The following is a 25,606-nucleotide window of genomic DNA, read 5'->3' on the forward strand; positions in this document are numbered from 1 at the left end:
CCTGGAGAAAGAAATGGACTTACAGGTTCAAGAAGCCCGTGAGAACCCCAAACAAAAGGAATCCAAAGAGGACCACACCAAGACACATCATCATTAAAATGCCAAGAGCAAAAGACAAAGAGAAAATCTTAAAAGCAGCAAGAGAAAGAGGCTCAATTACCTACAAGGGAATACCCATACGACTGTCAGCTGATTTCTCAACAGAAACTTTGCAGGCCAGAAGGGAATGGCAAGAAATATTCAAAGTGCTGAATACCAAGAACCTACAACCAAGATTACTTTATCCAGCAAAGCTATCATTCAGAATTGAAGGTCAGATAAAGAGCTTCACAGATAAGGAAAAGCTAAAGGAGTTCACCACCGCCAAACCAGTATTATATGAAATGCTGAAAGGTATCCTTTAAGAAGAGGAAGAAGAAGAAAAAGGTAAAGATACAAATTATGAACAACAAATATGCATCTATCAACAAATGAATCTAAGAATCAAGTGAATAAATAACCTGATGTACAGAATGAACTGGTGATTATAATAGAATCAGGGACATAGAAAGGGAATGGACTGACTATTCTTGGGGGGAAAAGGGGTGTGGGAGATGCGGGAAGTGACTGGACAAAAATCATGCACCTATGGATGAACACAGTGGGTGGGGAGTGAGGGTGGAGGGTGGGGTGGGAGCTGGAAGGAGGGGAGTTATGGGGGGAAAAAAGAGGAACAAATGTAATAATCTGAACAATAAAGATTTAAAAAAATAATAATAAAAAAATAAAATAAAATAAAATAAATGAAATCACAAAAAAAAAAATCATAAGAGAGTACTTTTGAAATTAAAATGTCAATTTTACAAGGTGGGGGCTATACCATTCCAGTGACTGATATATCTTCAGCTGATTTTTCCTGGGAAGCTGAATAAACAGTAAGAGTGCTACTTGTTGAACACAGAAAAAAGAAAAAAGAAAAAAAACAGTAAATGACTATATGGGATAGTTCATATACACTATGTGGAAAGAACTACACATTATTAATCCACATTCTACTATAGTATTGCTTTGGCACTGTGCTAGATAAATTAATAAAGTGCAACTCATTGGTTTTTCTTTTTTAATTCTATGCCATTCTGCCCCTCTGTTAGTACATCTACTCAGATGTCATGAATTAACTGTTTAACAGTTTTTCTCAAATTGCATATAAGAGCCTAGAGGTGTGCAAAACCAAAAGTTGGAAGAAAGGAGGCAGTGTAAGAAATGAGGCAGTACTTGGGGCAGAGTCCTCTAGCCATGCACCATTTTCCTATCTTGCAATTAAGTTAGGTCTCTATACTGCTCAGAAGTGGGAGCCAGTCTTGCCTACTGTCCATATAAAGTTCCATGTGTAGCCCTGGCTAGTTTGGCTCAGTGGATAGAGCATCGGCCTGCAGACCAAAGGGTCCCAGGTTCGATTCCGTTCAAGGGCACATGCCAATCAGTGATTCTCTCTCATCATTGATGTTTCTGTCTCTCTCTCCCTCTCCCTTCCTCTCTAAAATCAATAAAAATACATTTTTTAAAAAAAGTTCCATGTGTAGCCGTGTAACAAGTGGCAAGGCGACGGGACATGATGGAAGAATACTGGACTGGAAGTTCAGAGCCTTGTGTTCTGGTGCTAAATTCTGAGCCCTAGTGCCAAAATCTACTATCAGTTGTCTACACAAGAGTTCTTTTATCTTTGTGGGCCCTAATTTCCTCATAAGTAAAATGAAGAGGCTTGATATATTCTTAAATTGATAAACTCCCTTAAAGCTCATAAAATTCGATTGCTCTAATCTTCTGTACAAGGAGGTTTCAGAGATGTCATGGTTCCCTGCCTAGGCCCTTGATGAGATTTGCAACCTTGTCTCATAAGCAATAACATATTTACAAACAGTTGGGTGAGTTACTTCTATAGATGGCTAATCTCATCCATTTTATATTGATTCTTATTTATCTCATTATCAGAGGTTACCCCAAATTTAGAGGGATACTCTGCATGAGACTTGCATCTCCTTAGGGACCCATTAAATTCAGCACTTTCCTCTGCTCACTCCCCAGCTGCTGGGGACTTCACAAAACGAAATACCAAGATGATCTTCAACTGTTCTTTCTTTAAGCCAAGATGTGCTGTCATCCTATTGTCTCAAAGCTCCTCCTCATTCCTAGCTTTACTCACATCAATTCAGAAGGGGTTCTTTGGAGTAAAAGATTCTAAGCGACCATGTACAACATCAGAACTCCTCTGGCTTCAAGCATAAGAGTAACAGATGCCAAAGAGCTTTTGAAGGATTCCCTCAAACCACCACACCTCAGGGGAGCCTCTCAGATTGTGTAACTGAATAAAACATCCAGTGTGTCTTCCCTTTGGCAGCCACTTATTATACAAAATCCCTCTGAACTCTTAGCTCAAGATTCATCTCTTCCATAAATACCTTACCCAAAGTAGCCTGGTATGAACCCTAGATCCCATCAAATGAATCTATTTCTTCCTCCTCTCGGATAACATACATTTTATGTATTTAGAATATTCTTTGCATATGTGTAAATTTCAGTGGTCTAATCTCTCTTAAAAGTCCATTTTGCAAGGGCAGAAACCATGTTTTAATTTTTCAGTATCATAAAACATTAACTATCATGGTTTAATATTTTTGCTGGTGCTTAATAAGTACTATCCATATAGAACTGAGGCTTCCAAATAGACCAAAGATCTCCCACACAGAATGAAAAAATGCTTCCTGAGACTTTGTAGTAATGTTTGCCTTGACAGTTCCCTATGGGAGATAACAAGGATGCCCACGAATCCTACATATTGTACAGCTAGCCCGGCCAGTGAAGTTCACTGGTTGATTTCAGAGAGGAAGGGAGAAGGAGAGAAAGATAGAAACATCAATGATGAGAGAGAATCATTCATCAGCTGGCTCCTGCACGCCCCCTACCGGAGATCGAACCCACAATCCCAGCACATGCCCTGGCCAAGAATCGAACCGTGACCTCCTGGCTGCTCAACACTGAGCAACACGATCCTATTTTTAAGCAAGGCAGACTGAATGCCATTGGAAAGGACTTTATAATTCTGGGATGAAAAACCACATCTCCTGGGGAAAGAGGATGGAAATAGGCAGAAATCAAGTCATCTTATCTTCAAATACATCCTGTGACTCCGTGCTGTCCACAAACCCTAGAGGAAGTATTAATCCTTCCACTTGCTCAGCTCTGCAGGTCCCTGCTTTCACACTTTCCTTTTCCAATGGCTTCTCCTGTGCTTTTAAACATGTGTCTTCCCATCTTAAGAAAGGGTTTTGCTTAAGCCCCTTCTAGCTCTCCAGCTAGCTCTCATTTCCTTTTTATTGTGAGACTTCTCTGATGAGGGTTCTACATTCGATGTCTCCATGCCTGATCAACTGATCCTTCTTAAACTACCGCAATCTGCTGATATTGCCCAGATTACAAATCGCCTAAAGCCGTGGTTGGCAAACCGAGGCTCGCGAGCCACATGCGGCTCTTTGGCCCCTCGAGTGGGGCTCTTCCACAAAATACCACGTGCGGGCGCGCACATACAGTGCGATTGAAACTTCGTGGCCCATGCACAGAAGTCGGTATTTTGTGGAAGAGCCGGTATTTTGTGGAAGAGCCACACTCAAGGGGCCAAAGAGCCGCATGTGGCTCGTGAGCCGCGGTTTGCCGAGCCACAGTTTGCCGACCACTGGCCTAAAGGATTTTTCCTCCGGCAGTCAGGCAGTCACCCTTTCTCTTTGGTCCCTCTCCCACATGTGACACTGTGAATCACCCTACTTGGTTGGACAGGAAGAGCAAGGGTAAAGACAAATGTGAGTAAATCAGATGAGTGACTTGAAACCAATTACTTAACCCCTGAGCCTCTGCTTTTTTATCTTTCAAGTGAGGATAATGTCACTAACCTCACAGGTTTGTTATAAGGAATAAAAGTTATAATTTAGCCCTAGCTGGTTTGACTCAGTGGATAGAGCGTCTGCCTGTGAACTGAAGGGTCCCGGGTTCAATTCTGGTCAAGGGCACATGCCTGGGTTGCAGGCTGGATCCCCAGCAGGGGGCGTGCAGGAGGCAGCAAATCAATGATTCTCTCTCATCATTGATGTTTCTATCTCTCTCTCCCTCTCCCTTCTTCTCTGAAATCAAAATATATATACATTTTTTAAAAAGTTATAATTTAGATAAAGCACCTAGCACTGTGTCTAGCACAAGCACAGTATGTACTTGATAATGGTTAGTTTCTCTTTCTTGGCTAACTTACTCCTCTATCCAGATCCTCATCCTATCTCACTCACATTTCCTTCACTGGCTCTTATGACTCCTTCCAATTATGACTGTTCCCAAAATCTCATCATTGGACTTTTGTTCTTTTCTCCTTGCTCTTCCCAGCAAAAGATGCATCCATTCTCCAATTCTGTTCCTTTGCAGATGACTCCCAAATCTATTTCTATAGGTCCTTTTTTTCAACCTAAGCTTCAACCCTATTTTTCAGACTTTCCTGAATTCCCACTTGTATGTCCTATAATCCATTTAAATTCAGTATGTATTGAAAAGATCTTCATCTTGCCCAGCTGGTGTGGCTCAGTGGTTGAGCATCAACCCATGAACCAAGAGATGACTAGTTCTATTTCCAGTCAGGGCACATGTCCAGGTTATGTGGGATGACCTCCAGTAGGGGGCATGCAGGAGGCAGCCAATTGATGTTTCTCTATTCCTCTCCTCTCTCTAAAAGAAAAAAAATCACTATTACAAATAAAACTGCTGTGGATATTTTAAAAATAAGTAAATAAAAAGAAAAAATCAATAAAAATCTTTTTTAAAAGATCTTCATCTTATGTTTTCAAATTAACACTAATTATATATAAGCCATCGATTTTTTTTAATAAGCAAAGGCATTATTAAATGGGCATACTGTAACCAATGGAGTTTTGTGAAACTCTTCCTCTACAAGAGATGAAAAGAGGAAGATTCAACTATGAATCACAGCAAAATGCCCCAGAAGCATGTGAAGCTTATAGGTTGGGCCTAAAGGGGCTATATATTTCCCAGAAATAAGGCATCAATTCACACTGCCTCAAACTCGATTCTGAACTAAGTGCATTTCTCAGACTGGAGATTAAAACCACCTGAGAGACTAACAGTAGATTTGGCGAAGCTAAACAACAAAATAGTTTTTTTAATTTTAGAAGAGTTGGTAACTTCCTTTGAATGAAGTGAGATACACAACTCCCTGGAGCAGTGTCTGTTAAATTGTGCTAGCCTATCTAGGTCTAGATACAGGGGGATGTATGATTTAGTTTTCCACAGGCTCCCACAAATCTCTATTGTCTTTTGTCCAGCCAGATACACATATTTATGTTATATGCCTATCCTCTATAGGCATCTGAGTTTAAACATTTGGTTTTGAGGTTTTTTTCAGGTAAGAGAATTTGGAACATGATAAAGTCCTTCACTATTGAGATTCCCAGAATCAGAAGCCTATCTTTTGGAAATGGGTCCTTTTGCCCATTTGCATTTTCTATATTGACTTCCTTTTAGTTTCCCCTCTGATTTTAAATAAATTTTCTTTTGAAAGTATAAGCCCTTATAAAGCTTTGTAAAAGGAAAATAAAGAAAGGGGCCTTTTCACATATTCTTGGGCCAAAGAAAAGAAGTGGTGACCCCTGGCAGCAGGGCTCAGTGGTGACTACAGGAGTCACAGTGAGAAAAACCCCAAAGAGAAGGCAAAATTCAGAAGAAATATAGTTAAGAAACATGTGCAGCCATCCCTTCCTCCCTGGAGATTTTCATTCCAGAGCTCAAATACTGGTGGATTTGTGTTTTAAATAAGGAAAACCATTCCTTTATATGCCCAAGATTAGATTTAATTGAGCCCCACCCATGATTTTTCCCAGCCTGTCAATGGTACCACTATTCTTCAGATCACACAGGCATACCACTGACAGCCTAATCTTCCTGAAAGATTACTTTCATATGTCAATTCTTCAGGCAAAACTTTCAATGGCTTCCCGCTATCTACAACAGTAATTAATAACTGTGAGAAGGAAGTGCCCCATCTCCTTCTTAGGAGATGTGCCTCTGTTTGAGAATCACTGCATGTAATGATAGATGTTAACTGGACTGAAATGGGCAAATAAACAAATTCCAGGAAGAAAAATAGCTAAAAAACATTTCCCTTCAGAATAAAGCACCCATCTTCCAGACCAGCATCTAAGGCCCTCCACAACCTGGCCTCTAATTATTATCTTGCTAACCTCATTTCCTACTAATCCTCGCCCACTCTTGTTTTTATCATATATCCTTTGCCTATGTACTTTCCATCTAAATTACCTTCCAAATATTTCTCTAGAAAACTGAAAACAAATCATTACAGTCCAGTTCAAGAGCTGCCTTTTACAGGAAGCTTTTTTCAATGGCTCCACTACTGTGCCCCTACTATCGCTCATTAAGCACAGTGAGCTCTCTGATGACAATATTATCAAACTTTATATGCTCACAGAACCCAGCATAGTGCACATGCACTATACTGAGTTCCAGAAGAATGAATTAACTGCAAGTGTCTCTGGATCAGAGAAGTGACACACACAATGGTAGGGAGGACATTCTGATGCCTCCTAGACTTATCCTTCTGTATGATGCCCATGAGTATACTGACAAACATGCTCTGAATCCTATGTCTTCCTCTACATATTGAACAATAGGTGCATGGCAGAGGAGCAGTGCTCCCAATTGTGGAAGTAGACCCCAGAGAGAGGAAAGACTGAGGAAAGAAGAAACTTAACTTGGCTCTATGACTAGTGTTTTTTCCAGGATTTCGTTAAGTTCTTATTCTTTTGGTTTTTGAGATATTTAATTTACCTGGGTCTAGAAAAGAGGTTCTAGGGTCTTTCCATGATAAGAGATTCAAGGTTTATGTTTCATCTCAGTGTTGGGAACTCTCAGTAAACTAAGTTTCAAAGAAACAAGGCAGGTAATAGAATGGCAATCTAACAGTGGTCCTCTCCTTAGGCTACCCATCTATTTACCATAGGACTGTCTGAGCCTCAGGCTACCAACAAGTGATAAGTTGATGGACTAGTCATAAGATAGGGACACTAAAAAGGAATGGGAAGATATGATTCCTTCATCCACTCAACAAATATTTCTTGAGTGCCCACTCTGCAGAGACACTGTTGTAGGGATCGATGCACAAAACGTACACCCTTCTCCTTGGTGAGCTTACACATTCTAGCAGGGAGGAGGAGACAGACCATACACAATAAGCAAGTAAGTGGATGTTATGGTAATATGTTGGAAAATAAGGGTTATGGAAAAAATAAAAAGTTGAGAATGGCCCTGGCTGGCTTGGCTCAGTGGATAGAGCGTTGGCCTGTGGACTGAAGAGTCCCAGGTTCGATTCCTGCCAAGGGCACATGCCTGGGTTGCAGGCTCCATCCCCGGTAGGGAGTGTGCAGAAGGCAGCCTGTCGATGATTCTCTCTCATCATTGATGTTTCTATCTCTCTCTCTTTCTCCCTTCCTCTCTGAGGTCAATAAAGAAATATATTTTTTTAAAAAAAGTTGAGAATGGCAAAGTAAAATGGGAGTGCCAGTGCAGAGGGGCAGGCATGTGGCTCACAATTTTAAATAGGAGAGTCAGTGTAAACTCCATTGAGAAGGTGATATTAGAACACAGACATTATTGTTGCCCATGTAGATACATCCACAGATTTTTTTTTTAACACACCTCCCCTTAAGAATGGAACTTAATTACCCTCCCCTTGAGTATGCCTGGATTTAGTGACTCATCCTATATAATAAAGAGCTAATATGCTAATTAGAACAGACGACAGAACAACCTTCCAGAACGACCAGTGGGCGAGGGGCGGGGCCTCGGGGCTGCGGGGCCACAGGCAGCCGGAGCTGCGAGGGCTGAGCCCCTTGCACGAATTTCGTGCATCAGGCCTCTAGTTTCTAATAAGAGAATACAGCAAGATAGTGATGGGATGTCACTTCTGAGATTGGGTTATAACATGACTACAGCTTCCAATGTGATCTTGATCTTGGTCTTAGTCTTGGTCTCTCAGGGATTGCTGGCTCTGGAGGAAGCCAGGGATGTTCATGTGAGTTGCCCTATGGAGAGGCCATGTGGCAAGGAAATGGCACCTCCTGCCAACAGCCACGTGAGAGAGCTTGGAATCGAATTCTCCAGCCCATGACAAATGCCTGCATTCCCATCCAAAATCTTGAGTGTAACTTCATGAGAGACCAGGAACTGGAATTGCCCAGCTAAGCTGCTACCAGACTCCTGACCCTCACACACTGAATGAGATATTAAATGTTTGCTGTTTTAAGCCACTAGTTTTGGAACAATTTGTCATAGAACAATAGATAATTAATACAGACATAAAGGAGTTGGCCACACAAATATCTGAAGAAAGAGCATCCCAGGCAGAGGGAACAAGCAGCATAAAGGTCTAAAGGCAGGTGTTAGAAAAACATAACGAGGCCAGTGTGGCTGCAGTATGTTAGTGAGGGAGAAAGTAGTAGGGGATGAGGTCAGAAAGGTAATGAGGTCCAGATCATGCAGGGTTTTGTAGGCCATTGGAAGGTCTTGGTTTTACCCTGTAAGCAGGAGAGGAGCATGATGTGATTTATGTTTTAATAAGATCATTTTGTTGGCCAGAGCTGGGCAGGGGTAGCAGCAGGGATACCAGTAAGGAGGCTATTGCAAAAATGCAGGGAGAGGACGACAGTGGCTCAGACCAGAGTGGCAGAGGTAGGTACAGGTGGCTGTGAATAGCAGGATAGCATACCTATGCTTGGAAGAAGGAGAGCAGGCTAAGGAAAGGAAAAATTATCATGGAAAACTCACAAAAGAGATGATGCCTGAGCAGAGTTGTGAAAGTTAAATAGGAGTTTGTCATGGGGACAAGAGCAAAGAGAATACAAAGCAAATGGGTCCAGAGATATATGGGCAGGAAGCTGTCAATACTTCAGAATAGTGAAATTGGGGATACTATGGGCAAGTGACTGAGGATCAGGCTGAAGAGGTCAGCAGGACCGAATCATGAATGAAGTTGTGTGACATGCAAGAAGTTTTGAACTTGATCCTATAGGCTATTGAGAACCACTACCAGACTTTCAGCAAGAGAGTGACATAATCAGGTTTTGTTTCAAGATCACTCTGACACAACTGCAAGTTCAACTGGAGGGGAGCAGTACTGACCGGGAGAAAAGTTAGGAGACTGTTGTATGGTCAAACCAAAAACGGAGCAGGGCATGGTGAATCTAAGGTCATGGGAGCTGGAATATAGGAAAACAGCAGATTCAAAAGACAGCTGACAAGTTGGGCTTTGGAAGCAAGGACAAACAGAAAAGTACATAACTCCCACTTTTTCTAAGTTTCTAGCTAGACAACTGAGTGGATAATGGTACAATTCCCCAAGATAAGGTATATAGGAAGAGAAATAGGTTCAAGGAAGTCTAGTATTAATTTGGACATGTTGCATGTGGGACATCCCGGTGGAAATGTCAAGCATGTAGGAAGAAATATGGCCTGAAACACAGTGGAGATAGAAACCTGGTGCTCAGTGGTGCACTATGAGAGTTAAAACTAGGATCTGGATGACATAACTCAGAAAGAGAGTGAAGAGTGAGAGGATCAAGGACACAATTCCAGGCAATACTAACATTTAAGGGGCAGGCAAAGAATGGCAAGCCAGTCCCCCAAAACCAAGTAGAAGCTGCCTGTGAATGAACCTAACAAGATAACAATTTTCAAGTTAAAAAACTCCCCCGCCAAAACCGGTTTGGCTCAGTGGATAGAGCGTCGGCCTGCGGACTGAAAGGTCCCAGGTTCGATTCCGGTCAAGGGCATGTACCTGGGTTGCGGGCACATCCCCAGTAGGAGATGTGCAGGAGGCAGCTGATCGATGTTTCTCTCTCATCGATGTTTCTAACTCTCTATCTCTCTCCTTTCCTCTCTGTAAAAAATCAATAAAATATATTTAAAAAAAAAAAAAAGAAAGAAAAAACTCCTCATCTTCAGTGATATACTCTTCCTAAGAGCAGCAATGAATAACTTCATTGCAATGAGTAACTTCATTGCTTGAAAGATCTACTCTAGAGTCAGGCTGCAACCAGACAGTGGATGAAGATAGTAACTAAAACTAGACAGGACACAAAGGCCATGGCTACATTTAGGATGCTGAGTCAAATCAATGTTAACTGCAGTTATATAACTAAAACTATATAGAAGTTGGTTAAAGTATTATACTGAACAGATTAAGTCTCGCAGAATGCAGCAACAGAAGTGATTGCTCTGCTGAATACTCTCCTCTGAAGAGAGAAAAGAGAATTGCAAAATGTCTATCTCTGTTAAGGCTCCCCTCCCTAAGAAAGCCGACTTCATGCAACTGCCCAGGTTTTGGTGTCAAGGGCTGATTCCTAGCCAGGGGTTGCCAGCTGCAGAGGGCGGGGCTCTATTTTGGGCTGCCTGTCCCTGAGCCTGGCCAAGTCTGGTTTGAGCAGCATGCAGCCCCAGTGACTCACACACCCATGCAAACCGCCTGTGGCTCAGTGGCCTGGCCTCGGAATGCCAGCCTTAGGCCAGCTCCCTCCTCACCCCATTACACTGGGATAAATAAATAAAGAGCCCCGCCAGCAGCCGCACAGCCTGATGGCAACCAGATGGAAAGAGAAAGGCACGGACAGGGCCAGGGGAAGGAACTCCCTCCAGTGGACTAGACTGAGAGTGGGCTGTGCCAGCCCAATCATTCTAAAGTTCCCCTTTCACATAGTTCCTACTGCCATGCAATAATAGTCCCCAATTCCTTGATTCATCTTCTACTGCTAAAGGTGACTTTATTTATTTATTGATTGATTGATTTCAGAGAGGAAGGGAGAAGGAGAGAAAGAAACATCAATGATAAGAGCGAATCATTGATAGGCTGCCTCCTGCACGCCCCCTATTGGGGATCGAGCCCACAACCCAGGCATATGCGCTAGGCCAGAATCGAATCTGGGACCCTTCAGTCCGCAGACTGACGCTCTATCCACTGAGCCATGCCGGCTAGGGCTAAAGGTGACTTCAACCCCTAGTCCTAGGAAATGCTCTATAAAGGGCTCTTGCCCTCTCTTAGAATCAAGCCAACAGCCACTCCACCCAGGTGACTTGTATCAACATTGCCAGTATTTCCCCTCTAGTTAGGCCACCATCACCTGGCCCCCTTGGAAATGAGAAATGAGAGATCAGAGGCTCTTGGGGGGAAAGGAAAAAAAAGGACTAAATATGGAGAAATAACCCCTGTTCAATCCTTAAATATTTGTCCTGGTCTTAGTATCCTAGAAACCTCTGTCCTACTGCCCCTTGCCCTATCTCTATGGCCTCTTCAGCAATAGTCCCAACAAGAACTAGGGAAAACAGACCCCAGGCACTGACCGCATGGCCCTCTGACATCAGTCCTGGCCCCCCTGCACCTTCATCCCGAGCTCTCTGTCCCTGGTTTGTTTATCTTCCTATGTTGCTTATTTTGATGGCACATCCTTTTAGCTCAGTCTTGAATGACCCCTTGACCCTTCTGTGTCCTGTTTGTAGGACCCCAGGCAAGCAGAGTAACTGAAAAGATGCAGCGGCCATCAGAGATTCTGCAGTCCCATTAGGAAACCTTTCAGTTCTAGCAGTGATGCAGGACATTCAGTGATCCCAGAGGTCACAAGAATTCCACATTATCCTAGGCCTTAACTCTCCTCTAATTGGTATGTACAACCAAAGTAGCAAAACAAAATAGGGGTAATCCTAGACAATAAATGTAGGCGGTCCCAAACATACAGCTATAGTTTTATGTCCTTAGGCAAGGCACTTAACCTCTCAGAGGCTCTATTTCTTTTTCTTTTTTAAAAAATATATTTTATTGATTTCAGAGAGGAAGAAGAGGGGGAAAGATAGATAGAAACATCAGTGATGAGAAAGAATCATTGATTGGCTGCCCCCTGCACACCCCCTGCTGAGGATTGAGCCCTCAACCCGGGCATGTGCCCTTGACCGGAATCGAACGCAGGACCCTTCAGTCCATAGGCTGATGCTCTATCCACTGTCAGAAGCTCAATTTCTTTATCTATGAAATGGAAAGCTACAGCTACCTGTCTCTCAGATCCTTTGCAGATATAATAAAATTCTACAAGTCTATGAGGTTTGGATGATATCCACCCAGAGCCTAAAGGACCAGTATTCTTGAAGTGGTTGGTTCAAAAACACTAAGATCCTTCCTGGACTAGCACCTGGATTCTATATGCTTTCTTTTGTGGTTTGTGTGCATGTGTGCATGTGCATGTGCATGTGCATGTGCGTGTGTGTGTGTGTGTGTGTGTGTGTTATTCTCACTCGAGGATATGTGTGGGGGTTTTTTATTTGTTTTGTTTTTTCAAATTGATTTTGAGAGAGAGAGAGAGAGAGAGAGAGAGAGAGGGAAACTTTAATCAGTTGCCTCCCGTATGTGCTCTGACCAGGGAATCAAACCTGAAACCTAGGTATGTTCCCTGACTGGCAATCGAACCCACAACCTTTTGGTGATGGGATGACACTAACTCACCAAGTCTCCCAGCCAGGGTTCTATATGCTTTCACATTCAGGTCTGTAGGTTTCTACCCACCCCAACAGCATGGAAAAGATGAGCCTCCAATTTTTCCAATGTACCTCAGTAGCAGGGATGAAGTATTATCTTTAAAAGGAGAGTCCTAACCCTAGCTGGTTTGGCTCAGTGGATACAGTGTTGGCCTGCGGACTGAAGGGTCCCAGGTTTAATTCGGGTCATGGGCACATGCCCAGGTTGCAGACTCGATCCCCAATAGGGGACAGCCGATCAATTATTCTCTCTCATCATTGATGTTTCTATCTCTCTCTCCCTCTTTGAAATCAATAAAAATATATTTAAATAAATAAATAAAAGGAGAGTCCTGAAAGGTCTCCTAAAGAGGCTGAAGCTGACACTTAAAAAATTAATAGAAGTTTACAAGGTAGTTAAGTCCAGGGCATTGGGCATTCAGACAAAGGGAACAATGTGTACAAGGATATAAAGTTAGAGAAAAAGCACCTTTGGTGATTGAAAGTTATTCTATATGGCTGAAGCGTAAAGTACATAAAGAAAAATGTCAAGAAACTAAGCTGGACAGTGTTGTAGGCACTAGATCAGGAAGGGACCCCTCTGCTGAGCTAAGAGTAAGCTTTGCATTGTTTAACTAAAGGGCTGATGTACAAACCATGTCATCTCCAGCCTATGTTAACCTTATCCCCAAACTTATAGACAAGGGAAGCTAACTGACAGAAAATGGGCCTAGGAAGTCTCTCTCTACTATAAGTCTAGGTTTAATGGTCTCTCTTTCCCCATAAAGACTTAAAACTCACTTGTGCACTGCTGGTGGGAATGCAGACTGGTGCAGCCACTATGGAAGGCAGTATGGAGGTTCCTCAAAAAATTGGAAATGGAACTCCCATTTGACCCTGTGATCCCACTTCTAGGAATATATCCCAAGAAACCAGAAACACCAATCAGAAAGGATATATGCACCCAGATGTTCATAGCAGCACAATTCACCATAGCTAAGATCTGGAAACAGCCTAAGTGCCCATCAGTAGATGAATGGATTAGAAAACTGTGGTACATCTACACGATGGAATACTATGCTGCTGTTAAAAAGAAGGAACTCTTACCATTTGCAACAGCATGGATGGAACTGGAGAGCATTATGCTAAGTGAAACAAGCCAGTCAATGAAGGAAAAATACCACATGATCTCACTCTTTCATGGATAATTAAGACCATTACAAACTTTTGAACAATAATAAATACAGTGGCAGAGCTGCCTCAAACTGATTGTCGGACTGCAGTGGGAAGGCCAGGGAGGGTTGGGGGACAGGAGGGAGGGGAGTAAGAGATCAACCGAAGGACTTATATGCATCCATATAACCATAACTAATGGACATAAGACACTGGGGGGGTAAGGGAGGGCAGGGGCTTGTCAAGGGCGGGGGGGAAAAAAGGACACTTATGTAATACCCTTTGTAATACTTTTAGCGAAAAATAAAAAAATAAAAAATAAAAAAAATTAAAAAAATTAAAAAAAAAAAAAAGACTTAAAACTTTTTCTGCTTCAGGACTTAACAATATATGCTTTCCTTCTCCAGAGTTACAATTGCTTCAATAGATGGACTTAGCACTCCACTCGCATTTTTTTGTCCTTAGTTTAAGACCCCAAGCATTATGGAGTCATTGCTCAGTCAATACACAGAGGCAGAACAGAAAGTCCCACCTTAAGAACACCTGCTTTATGCTTAGCTCTGTGAAAAGCACTAATTTGGGGTTCAAAAGACGTTTGAGTGACAGCCCCTACCCACAAGGAGTTTACAAATTCACTTAGAAGACAAGATAGAAATATGAATAAATTACATATAACATAGTATTATAGTAGCATTATTTACTTACATAAGAAAGTACCAACTTGAGTAACATATACAATTAGAAAACAAGGCAATAATACTAAGGTACTAACTGTACAACCAACAAGTCCCAAAAGAGTTAGAGAAAGAGAAGATCAATATTGACTGGGATTATCAAAGGTCACTATTAATAATACTCCCCCTGTTTGGCATTTAACAGATGTTTCTTTTGGCCAAGCTCAATCCTTAGAAGGGAAACCTAGGCAGGAGCTTCTGACAGGCCACAATTATCTACTCCCCATTCATTCCTTTGCCAGTCCCCTTGTATAAACACTGTGATTTTCCACAGCCTACTGTGCCCACAAGACAGTCCCCAAATGGTAGCCCTATGCTTTCCACCTTCCTCTACTGCGAGATGTTAAAGGGGCCTCGACAAGTAATAATAACTACCCCTCTCCCGCTACCGATCCACAGTCCAGACTTGCGATCAGATCTCAACAAGCAAAGATTTAGCAACTGGGCAACCAAGCTTTCCAAGGTTAGAAAATTCCAAATGAAATACCTAGGTACTTTAACAGAGATGTTTTATGAATGTAAATCAGCCCACTTTGCCTTTTACATTCTTACCTCTTCTTTCCCCATCTTCCCCATGTACATCTCAAGCTTTATCAGACTTTCTATAGGCAACTTTTTCAGAGAAAGGGCTTTCCAACCATGCAAGCAACCTAACACCCAAACGCAAGTCACCACTCGGGCACCTGGAAAAAGGAAGTAAAGCCAAGTTGCACAGGACAATGGAAATAACAAATACTCTACCTCTACCATAAATTGTTCCAAGAAAGAATTTTCTTCAAATGGTTCTGTCTTCAACCGGTCTGTAATAAGAAGGGATACAGAAAAGAAATGTGAGTCTTAGGACAAGCTTCCTACCTGTGAGATGGAAAGGAAACAGAGTCCAAAACTTCTTCTTGGGAAAGAGCACAAAGATGCGATACCCAGACTCACCTAGTCCAGTGGGAGAAGGGATGAGAGTGTGTGGGCAAACAGGAGGAGGAGAGGGTGATTAGCAACAAACAACAAGTTCGGTGGCAGCATGTGCTCCAGGAGTTTTTCCCAACATAAAGACAAAGGTCAAACTGAATTTTTACTCTGAAGTTGGAGCTATGCAACTTCCTAAAGTCCCAAGTTCATGTTGCCCTCGTACAATTTTGTATAGCTGCTGGCCCCTATCCAAAGTCTTTCCTTGCCACTGCCTAGGGCATGTCTGTACTCAGTCACAGCTTCTATTGGCCAGTTGGGTGCCAGCCAGGTGTTCCAGGCAGAGAGAGGTGTCACCAAGCATCAAGTCTCCAGTTTTGGTCAGAACCTAGCACCCACCCTCGGGGAAGCCCTCTCTAATGCAAATAAAGTCTCCCCCTTTTTGGAGGCACCTTTGATTATCTGTACCATTTCCCACTCAATATCTCAAAGAATGTCCTCTCACCTCGGCTCAATGTAGCCCCGCTCTCCTGGTAGTCCTGGATCTCTAGATCTTTCATACAAAGCAATGTTGCCAGCTCCTTCACTTGGCACTGCAATGCCAGACTCATGCCCATCAGAGGACGAATCAAATGTTGGGAGACCTTTCATGGAAGAGATAGCAATTAGCCAACAGATACTTATAAAATACTCCCTAATACTGCATTAGGAATTAGAAAAAAATACTGAAGAATAAATGTTTTCACAGGAACTTATAGGGTCATAGGCAAGCAATCCATTTACATGAATGTAAACACAAATATAATAATTAAGTAAGTATATTAAAGAAGTTCAAGGATTTTCTTTGGGTCACAGACAAAAAGATGGGAAGAATAAAGAATACTCATGGCCTGGCTGGTGTTGCTCAGTGGTTGAGCATCGACCCATGAACCAAGAGGTCCCTGGTTCGATTCCCCATCAGGGCACATGACTGGGTTGCGGGCTCGATCCCCAGTAGGGAGGCAGCTAATTGATGTTTCTTTCTATATATCCCTCTCACTACCTCTCTCTCTAAAAATCTACAAAAACATTTTTTTAAAAGAATACTCATGAATAGCAACCTAGAAAGTGTGATTTCAAGAGAAGGATATGGTACAGCTGATAAGAAGGAAGTGCTAACTCAATTTTTAGCAGAGACTGAGGCACAAAAGCAGAAGAGCCAGCTAACCTTCAAGAAATTAATTGTGGCTACAACAGAGTATGCTAGCTGGAGTATAAAAGGAGACAAAAATCACAGAAAGTAGAGAGACTTCAAAGTCAAATTTGATCCAGACACTAGTGAAGAGCCATTTCAGGGCTGATGACAGCCCAGAATGAGCCCAGAGTTTCAATCTGTTTCCACCAATGCCACAAAGTCTAAAGCCATTGTTGTAATAGAAGCAAGACAGTCACTAAGAGACCAGCCTAAGAGGAAATAAACCACCAACACACCTTGGTCTTAATAAGAGGTAAGAAGGTCACAAGTATAGCCATACTGCAGCGCAGCTAGGATGATGTTCTCATGTGATAATGTACAGCAATACAAAATTATCATTTAATTCGCCTATGCAAAGTGTCCATTAGCCTTTGAAAGATGAAAGCCTCAGCCAAAGAAAATAACTAAAATCAATAATCTATTTGTGGCTCGAGGATGTTATCAGAGTTTCTTTCCCTTCCCCCAAGGAGATGAGCTGAAGGAGGCACTCAGAAATGCCCTAGACCAGAGGTCAGCAAACATTTTCTGTAAGGGCCAGAGAGGCAATATTTTCGGTTCTGCGGCCCATAAGTCCCTGTCGCAATATTCAACTCTGCTTTGGTAGCATGAAAGGAGCCACAGACAACATGTAATAAATGAGGGTGGCTGGGTTCCAACAAAATTTTACAAAAATAGGCAGCAAGCCAGAGTTGGCCTGCTGGCCATAGTGTACCAACCCCAGCCCTCAATCTAAAACAGAGAACTTTTAAACAAGATACCCTACACAGGCTTGAAGTGAGGAAACGGTCCGGGAGTGTCCTATAAGATGTGCAAGCCATGCCCTAGCTGGTTTTGCTCAGTGGATAGAGCGTCAGCCTGCAGACTGAAGGATCCCAGGTTCAATTCTGGTGAAGGGCACATGCCTGGGTTGTGGTCTCAATCCCTAGTAGTGGGTGTGCAGGAGGCAGCTGATCAATGATTCTCTCTCATCATTAATGTTTCTATCTCTCTCTCCCTCTCCCTTCCTCTCTGAAATCAATAAAAATATATTTAAAAAATTAAAGATGTGCAAGCCAGACTTATTCAGTCAGGATGAGAAGTCTGAACTCTGCAGATTTTTGTGTTTTTGTCTTCCATTAATTTTCTAGTAAAACTTCCTCCTAAAAACTCCAATTGTATTGTGGCTCAACCGGAGAGAAGAGGACTTTTTCCACATTTCTCTCATTGGGGGCGGAGGGGAGAGGGGGAGTGTTAGGTGTTAGGGGTTAGTGCCAGCAGCTTTTGTACTAGCATCGTGACCCAAGAAATGCTGGGGCACTGGCACAAAGTGGAAGGCCAGAAATTGAGTCCAGTTATAGATACTAGTCACTTCTTTCCATCACACAGTACATCCCAACTGGTGCTGTCTGCCAGCTCAGATCCTTGGTGTAAACTTAAGCTTCTAGGAAGTACTGTTCAGAATGTGGCAGTTATGCTTTGGGAAAATTTATCTGCACTAGACCCAACCCTCTCTCCTAGGAATTGTTTTTGGTAACTTTGGTTCTGTTCAAGATAGATCAGGAAGAAAAACAGGTGAACAGTTGTATGAAAGCAAGTCAATATTTGGTGGGTTGCACTTGCTACCCAGCCAGTGTGGCTCAGCAGTTGAGCGTCAATCCATGAACCAAGAGGTCAGGGCACATGCCTGGTTGCCGGCTCGATCCCCAGTCGAGCAGGAGGCAGCAGATCAATGTTTCTCTCTCATCAATGTTTCCATCTCTCTAAAAATCAACAAAAATATATTTAATAGAAAGTAATTGCACAAGCAGCACCACCAGCCATTTGGTGACAGCCTTCAAATAACAGAAACTCCTAAAGTTAATTAACCAGCCTCCTTCCACCTTAATAGCCATTTCTTTAAGTATTAATAAGGATAACAACATGAAACATGATGAGAAACAGGTTTTAATAATTTCCATGTCTAATTAAACATGGTAATGCTGTACCAGGCAACTAAAATGATCTATTGGACTCCAGGGTCTATATAGCAAAGGGGGGAGGGGGGCAGCTTTTTATCAGTAAATATTTTAACTTCTAAAATATTTCATAGGCTTGAGTTACATCACTCTGAATCATTGGGGTATAACTCACTTCAAAGTTAGATGAACACTAACTTAGATCAGTTAATCAGAACAAGGCATTGCGGCTGAAGGAATGGATTTCAAAGCAAATCCACAGACACTACAAGGAAAAATCTTGAAATGCTTTTGGAGGGCAGGGGCACACCCACCCCACCCCCTTCATTTACAGACAGCAATACAGGAAGAGATGCAGTTCAACAAGTTAGTGCAACAAATACCTACTGTGTGCCTAATATGTGCTCTGACCCCACAAGGCCTATGCCCTCAAAGAGCGCAAGAGTTAAGGAGGTCAGGAAGTGTGTGGATACAGAAGCAGGAGTTGGCAATCTTCTCCAGAGGGAAAGCTGTTTATAATTTCCCAGTGTCTTCAGATTTCTCATAGAAATGTTCACAAGTCATAGGCAGGAGAGCTGAATGGCAGTTATCAATCTCAAGATGAATCGTATCAGGTTTGGATATAGTGAAAAGGGTTACAGACTTGGAATTAGGAGACCTCGGTTCTAGTTCTGGCTCTGGGATTACCTAGATGTAAAAATGGCTTAACCCCAAGTACTCTCATGGTCTCAATCCTTTCTAAAAAAGAAAAATTATGAAGTTGGAGTGTTTGCCCTCACGGGTCCACTATAATGCTAAGGATAAGTAATATTCCATATGTCCTCTTATTTAATCCTCATAACTCTATAGTAAGGTTGTGATTGGTATCTCCACTTTACAAATACAGAAACCGAGACTCATAAAAATTCAGTAACTTATCCTAGATCATGTAAGTAATGAAAGTGGCAGAGCTGAGTTACAAATTCAGGTCTGCTGGTTCCAAAGCCTGAGGTCTTTGTTCTTTCTAACACACACACACCAAAAAAAAAAACAAAAAACCTTTGCATCTGAGTCCTAGGAATTATAAAATGGCCAAAGAGGTGACAAATTTGAAAGTCAAAATATGGAATACCAAGAATTACATTAGAAAAATACCTATAAACAACAAAAAGAATTACATTAAATACTAGAAAGAATACAGAGTGGAAAGGAGGAGAAGATAAGAGAAGTTGGCCAGAAGTGGAAATGGGCTCAGAGTTGGAAAACAGAGACCTGAAGCTTTATATATTCCATAATATCCTGCAGCGACCTAAGAACTATTAAATTATTAATGTGAATACACTATGTCGTAGAGAGGAAACAGGTACTCTCCTACTTTCCTGACTCCAGGCCTATAATACCCTGCCTGACTAAATGTGTTGTGATGAGTGATTTCTAAGTTCTACACAATTAAGTGAAAAAAGCAAGGTACTGAACCGTGTAAATAGCATGCTGTCATTTGTGAAAACACATACATATACCCAGATAATATTTGATTGTGTGTACATATACATACATACATGTACCTATATAGAGCTTTCTTTAAGAATTCACAAGAGCCCTAGCTGGTTTGGCTCAGTGGACAGAGCGTCGGCCTACAGACTGAAGGGTCCCAGGTTCGATTCCGGCCAGGGGCACATGCCCAGGTTGTGGGCTTGATCCCCAGTGGGGGGTGTGCATGAGGCAACCAATCAATGATTCTCTCATCATGTTTCTATCTCTTCCTCTCTGAAATCAATAAAGATATATATTTTTTTAAAAAAGAATTCACAAGAAGCTGATATCAGTAGTTCCTTTAGAGAAGGAAAATGAGAGACTGGGAAAGGGCGTAGAAAGAAAACCTATTTTTTTTCCCACTGTATACCCTTAAATGTCTGAAATGTCTGTCTTTTCATGAATTACTCATTCAAAAAAATTTAAAAGCTATCACAAGGATGAGTAACAAACAAAAATTATGACTGTGTGACCTCACAGACACACACATGAACTTGAAATAGTATCCACCTACGTCCTTGCCAGTGTCCACTGGCTCTAACTTTTTCCCTATAAAGCTTCCTCAGGTCCTGGGATTTCCCTGGGATGGCATTCTTCTTCTTGCAAAAATAATTATTTTATTTTACATTAAAACATAATCACTAATCAATTGTTCAATACTCACTCCTCCCACAGCCAACCAAGACTCATCTCACTCTGAAAACTGTTGCCTCTTAATGAAGCTCCCCAATTAGAGGAGCTGGCCTAGAATAGTTTTTTCTTTACATATTTTCAATTGTAATATCAGTATTCTTTTGAAAGAAAAAACTGTTAGAGTTCATCAGCCTCCAAGGAGAACTGCCTCCCCAGTCTCACTATTCTGAGTTTCTAGGGCTGTGTAGTGCAAAATGAGATTAACCATCATTTGGGCTTCTCAAATGTTTTGGTCCCAGAACAAGCATTATTGAGGGAACAGTGCCCCCTGGTGTTACTTAGAAAAAGTTACAGGAGTTTTAAACAAAATAGGTAAATTCTGCATATAAAACAGAACGGAAAATGTCACAAGAAATTCAATTAAAATCATTCAAAAAAGCAGCTAGCAGTCCCCTCCCCTACCCATATTTGAATTTCACTTACCAAGGAAGGGCTAGCCAGGATGCAGTGGAAAGTCCAATAGAAGGGGAGACCAGAGAGCTCACTCCGCACCTGTAGTATCAGTGCCTCCGCCACACGTTCACAGGAGAAGGTAGCTTTCCCAGGGCAAACAATGTCCTTCAACAGTGGGCGAAGCAGCTCATCCAAATGACAGAGAAAAGCCTCAGGGGGGGCAGTCAGGCGCTTGTTCAGCTCCTAAAAAGGTAGCGGGAGTTGTACAGGGTGAGGGTGCTAAGAGGAAACTGACTCCTTCATAAGTAACTGCAAAGGAAAACTCTAGTTAACATGAAGACAGAGGCATGAGAAGAGAGACCAACTGGCCTACTTCACAATTCTGCCTTGTACTGTATGTAGTACATAAACTAATACAGAGACCATGTGGGAAGATCCCAGGGCTATCGGTAGAAGTGCAGGATATTAATTGGAATTATCTCAACCTGACTCAACCTTCCTTGACAACTGAAAGGCTAGCAAGCTGGTTGATGTTAATGTCCCCTGGCCATCAGTAGGAAATAAATTATACCCATTACCACAGCAGTACTTCTCTTCACACTTACCTTGGCTCGCTGGCTGACCACACTGGCATCCACCTGTTCATGCCACACCTCTTGAAGATCTGAAACCAGCAAGGCATAGCCCTGCTTGGTGATATAAGCCTTAGCCAAGAGGGAGTTTTCGGCAAGCTGTAGCCAGGCCCATGGCTGCATCAGTAGGCCTTGCTCCAGTTCTTCCATCTGCAGGAAAGTCTTAATTAGCAGTGTCCCAGGGTATTACAGGCCTGGGGGCAGGGAAGACCAGCAGACAGTTCAACATCAAATAAGTCTCATGAAATTCCTCCCTAATAAAACAGAAAACATGGGTTTATATTCTACCCCACTCATCACCCCCATCTCCCCAACCTCAGTATATAATCAACTGAGCACCAATCTTAGTAACTCTTTGCCACTAAAAATCTATTTAGAATTTTGAGGAATATTTTTTCCATATTAAGTTCCTAGAGGGCATAAAATATCTCTTTCTACTATAGTGTTTAAGCCTCAACATATTGGTATTAGTATTTTTGATTTCTAATAATATAACTTAATGTGGAAACCTAAACCATTCTTGTTGCATATTTATCACATTCCTAAGAAATATGTCAATGTTATCTTTTCCCAGAACTTCTAGAAGAGAAGAAATAGTTCTTGTCTCAGAAAACATCATAAATCATAAGTGTCATCAGAGAAAATTCAAATTATTTGATCATTATCTAAAAACAAAACTCTGGAAGCTCTCAGAATATATATATACTTTTTTTTCACTGAACAGAAATACATATTCTAAAAATATATATAATATAATGACAAATATAATAAATGATTATATATATAATAATATAAATATATATTCCCTAAGACAGATTCTTAATCTAGAATCTATGTATATGAGTCCTCTGGAATTGCATGCAAAATTTGTGCATACATGCATATATTCATTTGGGGAGAAGAAGTCCACGGCTATGGACAAATTCTCAAAGGGATCAATGACACACAAATCAGAAGCTAATAAACACTGGGTCCAGAGCAAACAGGAAAGCCCAAACCCCAATTCAAGAAGAACCTGAAAGACTAAGAAGTCATAAATACAAGGCAGAGTACATCACAGAGGTAGAGATGATGAACGCCCACTTCACTCATCCCCCACATCCCCACCCTAAGGCACTGCCATCGATGATACCGTGCCCTCCTGCCCATCCTAGAACTGCAAAGCAACTTTTCTACTTCAACAACTCAATCTGTAGCCTTAACCTAGTAGATATTCAGTAACTGTGGCTACTTGACAAGAAGTTTTCTTTTTCTTGTGGGTTAAAAAAGGGGGGGAGTGTTATAATTTCCTTTATTATTTCAGTACATAAATACAAAGTGAAGTGGGGGAGGGGGGTGCATCTCAGAATATAAAGAAAATTCCTTGGGTTTCATTAACAAAGTTAACATGGTTTGTTCCAGGCATTTCCATCTCAGTCTAAGCCATTATTCTTCCAACCATAACCTAGTTTTTTAAACACAGCCTTGTAACATAATTTAATCTGTACAGTGGGTAGACAAGTGAAATATTGTGACTTCCATTTGCAGCAGCCTCAAAATTTTTTTTGTTGAATGGTACATCAGTCACATTTCCTACCGTGATTAAGCTAATCCTCACTGCACCAGAACTCATTGACAAGGCCGCAGACACAGTGAAGTCGCCAAACCCTTCTCTCCCTTAGTGGCACTACCTCGAGTGTACTGTCTGATTCACCAAAATTGGGTTATCCTGGCCGATCACTTCAGAAAGCCTGGAAGCTCAGGAACATCAAACTGTAGGGATGTGGGGGTTTTGTGTTGTTTTTTTGTTTTCGAGGTAGGGGAGGAGTTTAAAGTGTGGCCAGGGTCTACAAGCCACATAAAAAGGTCAGATATTTAGCGCCACCCACGTCCTGTTGAGTCTGAGGCTCTCTATCCCACCTTTTTCTTTTATTCTTCAAGATCTCCTTTCACCCTCACGTTAACCATATTTTCCCGTTTATTATTTTTTAATATATTTTTATTGATTTCAAAGAGGAAGGGAGAGGGAGAGATAAACATCAATGATAAAGAATCATTAATCAGCTGTCTCCTGCACGCCCCCCAACTGGAGATCCAGTAGCAACCTGGGCATGTGCCCTGATCAGAATCCAACGTGACCTCCTGGTTCATAGGTCCAAGCTCAACCACTGAGCCACCCGGCAAACCCGTTTATTATTCTTGAAGGAAGTAGGGGTACGCCCAGGTCCAACAGCAAGGTGAGGTCACCGGGGAACGCGGGTCTGCGCCAAGCCCCGCCCCTCGGCCTGCAGTTCGGCGCAGTTCCCTCGCCAACCAGCAGATGGCAGCAAGGCCCCGGCGACCCTTGGGCTGGGCCACGCCCCGCCCCGCGGGAGGGACGAACCCTCGCTCCCGCGACTACAGCCCCAGCCCAGGAGCCGCGCCCGGCGCCCTCGCCAGACGGGCCTTCGCCGTCCGCCTCAGCATTTCTACAGCTTCGGCTGCACTGGGGCGCGGCTCGGGACCCCTCAGGGGTAACAAAGCCAACCACCCGCTGCTTTTCTCGCACAAAGCAGCCCGCCGAGGAGTAGCCTCGCCGACCCCGCCTCGCGGCCGGGAGGCGGGCTGTGCGCGCGCGGCCCCCGAGGCCCCGCCCACCCCGGGAGGTCGGCCCTGGAACGTGGGCCGCGCGCGGGTCCCTCCTGGGACAAAGCGCCCGTGGGCGCGGCACCGCGCAGGGTCGGAGCAGCCCCGCGCCGCTCGGCCCGGCTCTGGTCCCGATTCGAGCCCGACCCCACCTACCGTGAGCGGCTGCAACAGCTCCCACCCTCCCCGCGGCAGGCCTGCCGCCCACGCAAACCGAAAGGCCTAGACTAGAGCCATTCCCCACCCCCCACGGGAGGCGGGGCCTTAGGGACACAGGGCGGAGCCCGGGCCGGCATGGGCGGGGCATCTGGGCCCACGGAGCTGATTGGAGGAGCGCTCAGACCTGGAGGTCCACCTTGGCCAGGGGGAGAGGCTGGCGGCCCGCTGGTGGAGAGGTGGAGGGGGAGCGGGGCTGGCCCCGTGGAAAGAAAGAATGTCGGGTGGGCCCGCTCAGGGGTTGAGCATCCACCTATGAACCAAGAGGTCACCGTTGGATTCTGGTCAGGGCACATGCCCACATGCGGGGGTTGCAGACTCAATCCCCATTAAGGGGTGTGCAGGTGGCAGCCGATCAATGAGTCTCTCTTATTGTTTTTTTGTTTGTTTGTTTTGTTTTTTTAATGCCCTGTGAGGTGCAGGAGAGGAGTCCTGTATTTGGACTTGTCAATAAATGTCACTTCCCCTGCCTCCCCCACATTGCCATAATTAGGCTTCATCACCACTGAGAAGCTTGAAATCCCTCAAATCATCTTGTACTTCGTACAACTTATGGTTTTTCTTGAGCTGGATACCTGAGCTGGAAAATTGTTCTGGTGCATTTTCCACAACCCCAAATCTTCCTCTTGCTAAGGCCAGCCTCAGAGCTGCTGCTTTCAATAAAGCCTTTCCCACTACCCAAGTCAGAATTAATTGCTTTTTCCTCTTTGCTCCCATAGCATTGTTTTAATCTTCGATACAGACTGCCTTCTGCTTTGGATTTTAGTTAGTAATTAAATAAGTCTTTTAAAACCATAAGTGGTTTTTTAAAATATATTTGTATTGATTTCAGAGAGGGAGAAAGAAACATGATGGGAAAGAATCACCAGTTGGCTGCCTCCTACAAGCCTGCAACCCGAGCATGTGCCCTTGACCAGTATCAAACCCAGGACCCTTCAGTCCACAGGCCAATGCTCTATCCACTGAGCCAAACCAGCTAGG

The 25,606-nt window shown here is 43.0% G+C and overlaps 1 protein-coding gene across 3 annotated transcripts in view; it reads right to left on the minus strand.

Annotated features, from left to right (window-relative positions):
- NHEJ1 (non-homologous end joining factor 1) overlaps nucleotides 1-24,668 on the minus strand; it is a 77,336-nt gene extending 52,668 nt beyond the window's left edge. The window contains exons 1-5 of one of the 3 annotated variants that reach the window (XM_006082533.3): nucleotides 24,566-24,668; nucleotides 21,779-21,955; nucleotides 21,204-21,416; nucleotides 15,913-16,051; nucleotides 15,246-15,304 (exon numbers count right to left, since the gene is read on the minus strand). In XM_006082533.3, coding sequence (XP_006082595.1) covers nucleotides 15,246-15,304; nucleotides 15,913-16,051; nucleotides 21,204-21,416; nucleotides 21,779-21,955 — 588 coding nt within the window. In that variant the 5' untranslated portion in view covers nucleotides 24,566-24,668. Of the gene's footprint in view, nucleotides 1-15,245; nucleotides 15,305-15,912; nucleotides 16,052-21,203; nucleotides 21,417-21,778; nucleotides 22,060-24,565 lie in introns of all 3 variants that reach the window. The other 2 variants (XM_014462905.2, XM_014462908.2) reach the window with 2 other exon arrangements.
- Nucleotides 24,669-25,606: the final 938 nt, after the last annotated feature.

The sequence above is a fragment of the Myotis lucifugus genome, unplaced genomic scaffold, assembly GCF_000147115.1.
Source record: "Myotis lucifugus unplaced genomic scaffold, Myoluc2.0 scaffold_3, whole genome shotgun sequence".
In the NCBI taxonomy this organism is placed as follows: Eukaryota; Metazoa; Chordata; class Mammalia; order Chiroptera; family Vespertilionidae; genus Myotis; species Myotis lucifugus.